Genomic DNA, 3,100 nt, shown 5'->3' on the forward strand with positions numbered 1-3,100 from the left:
CCCCGTCCCTCCCCGTTCAGGGTGCAGCGCCGCCGCAGCGTGGGCCAGCGGCCGCCCCCAGCCCAGCGCCCCAAGCCGCAGCCCAGGGCGGAGGGGCCGCGCTGCCGGGCGCTCTACCAGTACATCGGGCAGGACGTGGACGAGCTCAGCTTCAACGTGGGGGACGTCATTGACATCCTGATGGAAGGTACCAGGCTCCTGCCCTGCCCGCCTCCTCTCCCTGCCCTGCTGGCAGCACAGCTGATTGTTTGTCTCCTCCATCCCCAGATGCCTCTGGCTGGTGGAAAGGCCATCTGCAGGGAAAGGAAGGGCTTTTCCCTGGGAATTACGTGCAGAGGATCTGAGCTGGAGGAAAAGGAGGAGGTCACCATCCTCCCACCCCACCTCCAGAGGCTGTGACCAAGGTGCCAGGGCACTTGAAGTTTTCCCACCAACTTCAAAACTTCCCAAAAACTTCCAAACCGTGAAGTTTTCTCACCGATGCTGGCACAGAATGAGCGTTTCCTCAGAACCCCCCGGACTGTGCCGGTGCCAGGGGTTGGATTCCACAGCCCCTTCAGTGGGGGCACCCTGCAGCAAGCACGGGCTCTTGGCTGCTTGTTAGTATCCAGGGACTCTAAAACTGTTCCGCTGTATGAATAGAGTTGTTGCTCATAATTCTATTGTTCATAAATAAGCAGACTCAGCAAAGCTGACTCACATTTTGAGTTTGGGGGTTTTATTTCACCCACTGAGGCTGTGTGACAAAAGCTGTGACGTGGGCAGGCACAGATCAGAGGCAGCCCCGTTCCTCCCACCGTGAACCCTCCAGAAAATGCTGAATACACCAACCAGCTCTGCCAGGCTGCAGTTGAGGCATTTCCAGGCTCCGCTGTGGCTTGGGATCGCTCAAAGCAGGAGCAGGGCGGTGCTGCCGTGCCTGGCTCGGCACAGGAACAGCTCCGAGGATCCCTCAGGCAAAGCCCTCAGAGCTGTCACTGCCTTTCCTGGCGGCGCTCGGGGGTAGCGTGCGGGGTCTCAGCCCTGAGGGACGCTCGGGGTGGCAGCTGAGACCCTCTGGGGCAGCGGCACAGCCGGGCTGGGCTGTGGGCTGCGGGCTGAGCCCCAGCCGGGGCTGCCCCTGGAGGGGTCAGCGACGAGAGGGAGGGAGTTGGAATGTCCGCCCCACGTCCGGCCCCGTGTCCGTCTCATGTCCGGCCCCATGTCCGCCCATGTCCGCCTCACGCCTGGCCCGATGTCCGCCCCATGTCCGGCCCCGTGTCCGCCTCATGTCCGGCCTCCCCCAGGCCTACGCCAGAGGAAGTGACGGCAGGCTGATTCTACAGTGCCCGGCCCTCCTCTTCCTCCTTCCCTGGTCCCCCAGAGCCCAGCCTGATCCCACAGCCCGGCCCTCGTCTTCCTTCCTGATCCCACCGAACCCGGCTTGATCCCACAGAGTGCAGATCTCCTCTTCCTCCCTGATCCTACTGAGCCCAGCCCTCCTCTTCCTCCCTGATCCCACAGCCCGGTCCTCCTCTTCCTCCCTCCCTGATCCCACAAAGCCTGGCCCTCCTCTTCCTCCCTGATCCCACAGAGCCCAGCCCTCCTCTTCCTTCCTCCCTGATCCTACAGAGCCCAGCCTGATCCCACAGCCCGGCCCTCCTCTTCCTCCCTCCCCGATCCCACAGACCAACCCTCCTCTTCCTCCCTTCCTGATCCCACAGCCCAGCCCTCCTCTTCCTCCCTGATCCCGCAGAGCCCGGCCTGTTCCCACAGCCCAGGCACCCCTGGGCTGCTCCAAAGAGCTCCAGGGGCTCCCGGGGGTTTGGGGCTCTCTCAGGGGATTTTGTTCCTGTGAGGATCCTGCAGGGCCCTGGGCTGCTCCTCGGGGTACACATGAGCTGGAGGGGTGCCCCCAAAAATCTGGGGTGTTCCCAAAAATCCGAGGTGCTCCCAGGAATCTGCATTGCTCCCAAAATTCCAGGGTGCTCCCAGGAGCCCGGGGTGCTCAGAGGGCCCTGGGATGTTCCAAGGGCTCCAGCACTTCCCGCCGGGCTCAGGGTCTGAGCAGCCCAGGATGCTCTGGAGCCCCCTGGACACTGCAAAGCCCTGGAGGCTCTGAGGAGTCCAAGATGCTCCAAACCCCCCCCAAAAGCTCCCAAAGCCTCAGGGTGCTCCATCAGCCCTGGAATGTTCCAAAGCTCCTGGGGTACTCAGCAGAATACCTGGATGCTCCAAAGTCTCAGGATGTTCCACAAGCCCTGGGATGCTCCAAGGCCTTCAGGAGGCTCAAGGCCCTGGGATGCTGGCATGATCCCAGACCCCAGGGTGCTCCAAGGACCCTGGAATTCTCCAAAACCCTGGGATGCTCCAACACCCCGGGAATGCTCCAAAACCTCTGAAATCCTCCAAAACCCCAGGATCCTCCAAAACCCTGGGATGCTTCAAAACCCTGGGATGCTCCAACACCCCTGGGATCCTCAAAAACCTCGGGATGCCCCCAAACCCCTGGAATGCCCCAAAATCCCCAGGATGCCTCAAAATCCCTGGAATGTTCAAAAACCCGGGGACGCTCCAAAACCCCTGGGATGCTCCAAAACCCCCAGGATCCTCCAAACCCCCTGGGATACTCCAAAAACCCCTGGAATCCGCCAAAACTCCCAGGATGCTCCAAAACCCTGGGATGCTCCAAAACCCCAGGATCCTCCAAACCCCCAGGATGCTCCAAAACCCCCGGGATGCTCCAAAAACCCTGGAATCCTCCAAAACCCTGGGATGCTCCAAAAGCCTCGGGATGCTCCGAAACTCCTGGAATGCTCCAAAACCTCCAGAATGCTCCAAGATCCCTGGAATGCTCCAAAACCCTCAGGATACTCCAAAATCCCCGGGACAATCGAAAACCCCTGGAATCCTCCAAAATCCTGGGATACTTCAAAACCCCCAGGATCCTCCAAAACCTTGGGATGCTCCAAAAGCCCCGGGATGCTCCAAAACCCCCAGGATGCTCCAAACCCCCCGGGATGCTGGAGCTGCCCGCAGACGCTGGGATGCGGGGTGCGGAGAATCTCCTGGGAAAAGCAGCTGGGGGAACGGGGCGGGGCGGAGCCGGGGCCCCCCCCGG

At 61.4% G+C, this 3,100-nt stretch overlaps 1 protein-coding gene across 1 annotated transcript in view; it reads left to right on the forward strand.

Annotated features, from left to right (window-relative positions):
• Positions 1–695, forward strand: part of MYO1F (myosin IF) — a 13,778-nt gene extending 13,083 nt beyond the window's left edge. Inside the window, exons 26-27 of the mRNA XM_005429502.2 lie at positions 21–187; positions 268–695. Of these exons, the coding sequence (XP_005429559.1) occupies positions 21–187; positions 268–344 (244 nt within the window). The 3' untranslated portion in view covers positions 345–695. The remainder of the gene's footprint in view (positions 1–20; positions 188–267) is intronic.
• Positions 696–3,100: the final 2,405 nt, after the last annotated feature.

Source organism: Geospiza fortis, unplaced genomic scaffold (genome assembly GCF_000277835.1).
Source record: "Geospiza fortis unplaced genomic scaffold, GeoFor_1.0 scaffold80, whole genome shotgun sequence".
NCBI classification, from domain to species: domain Eukaryota; kingdom Metazoa; phylum Chordata; class Aves; order Passeriformes; family Thraupidae; genus Geospiza; species Geospiza fortis.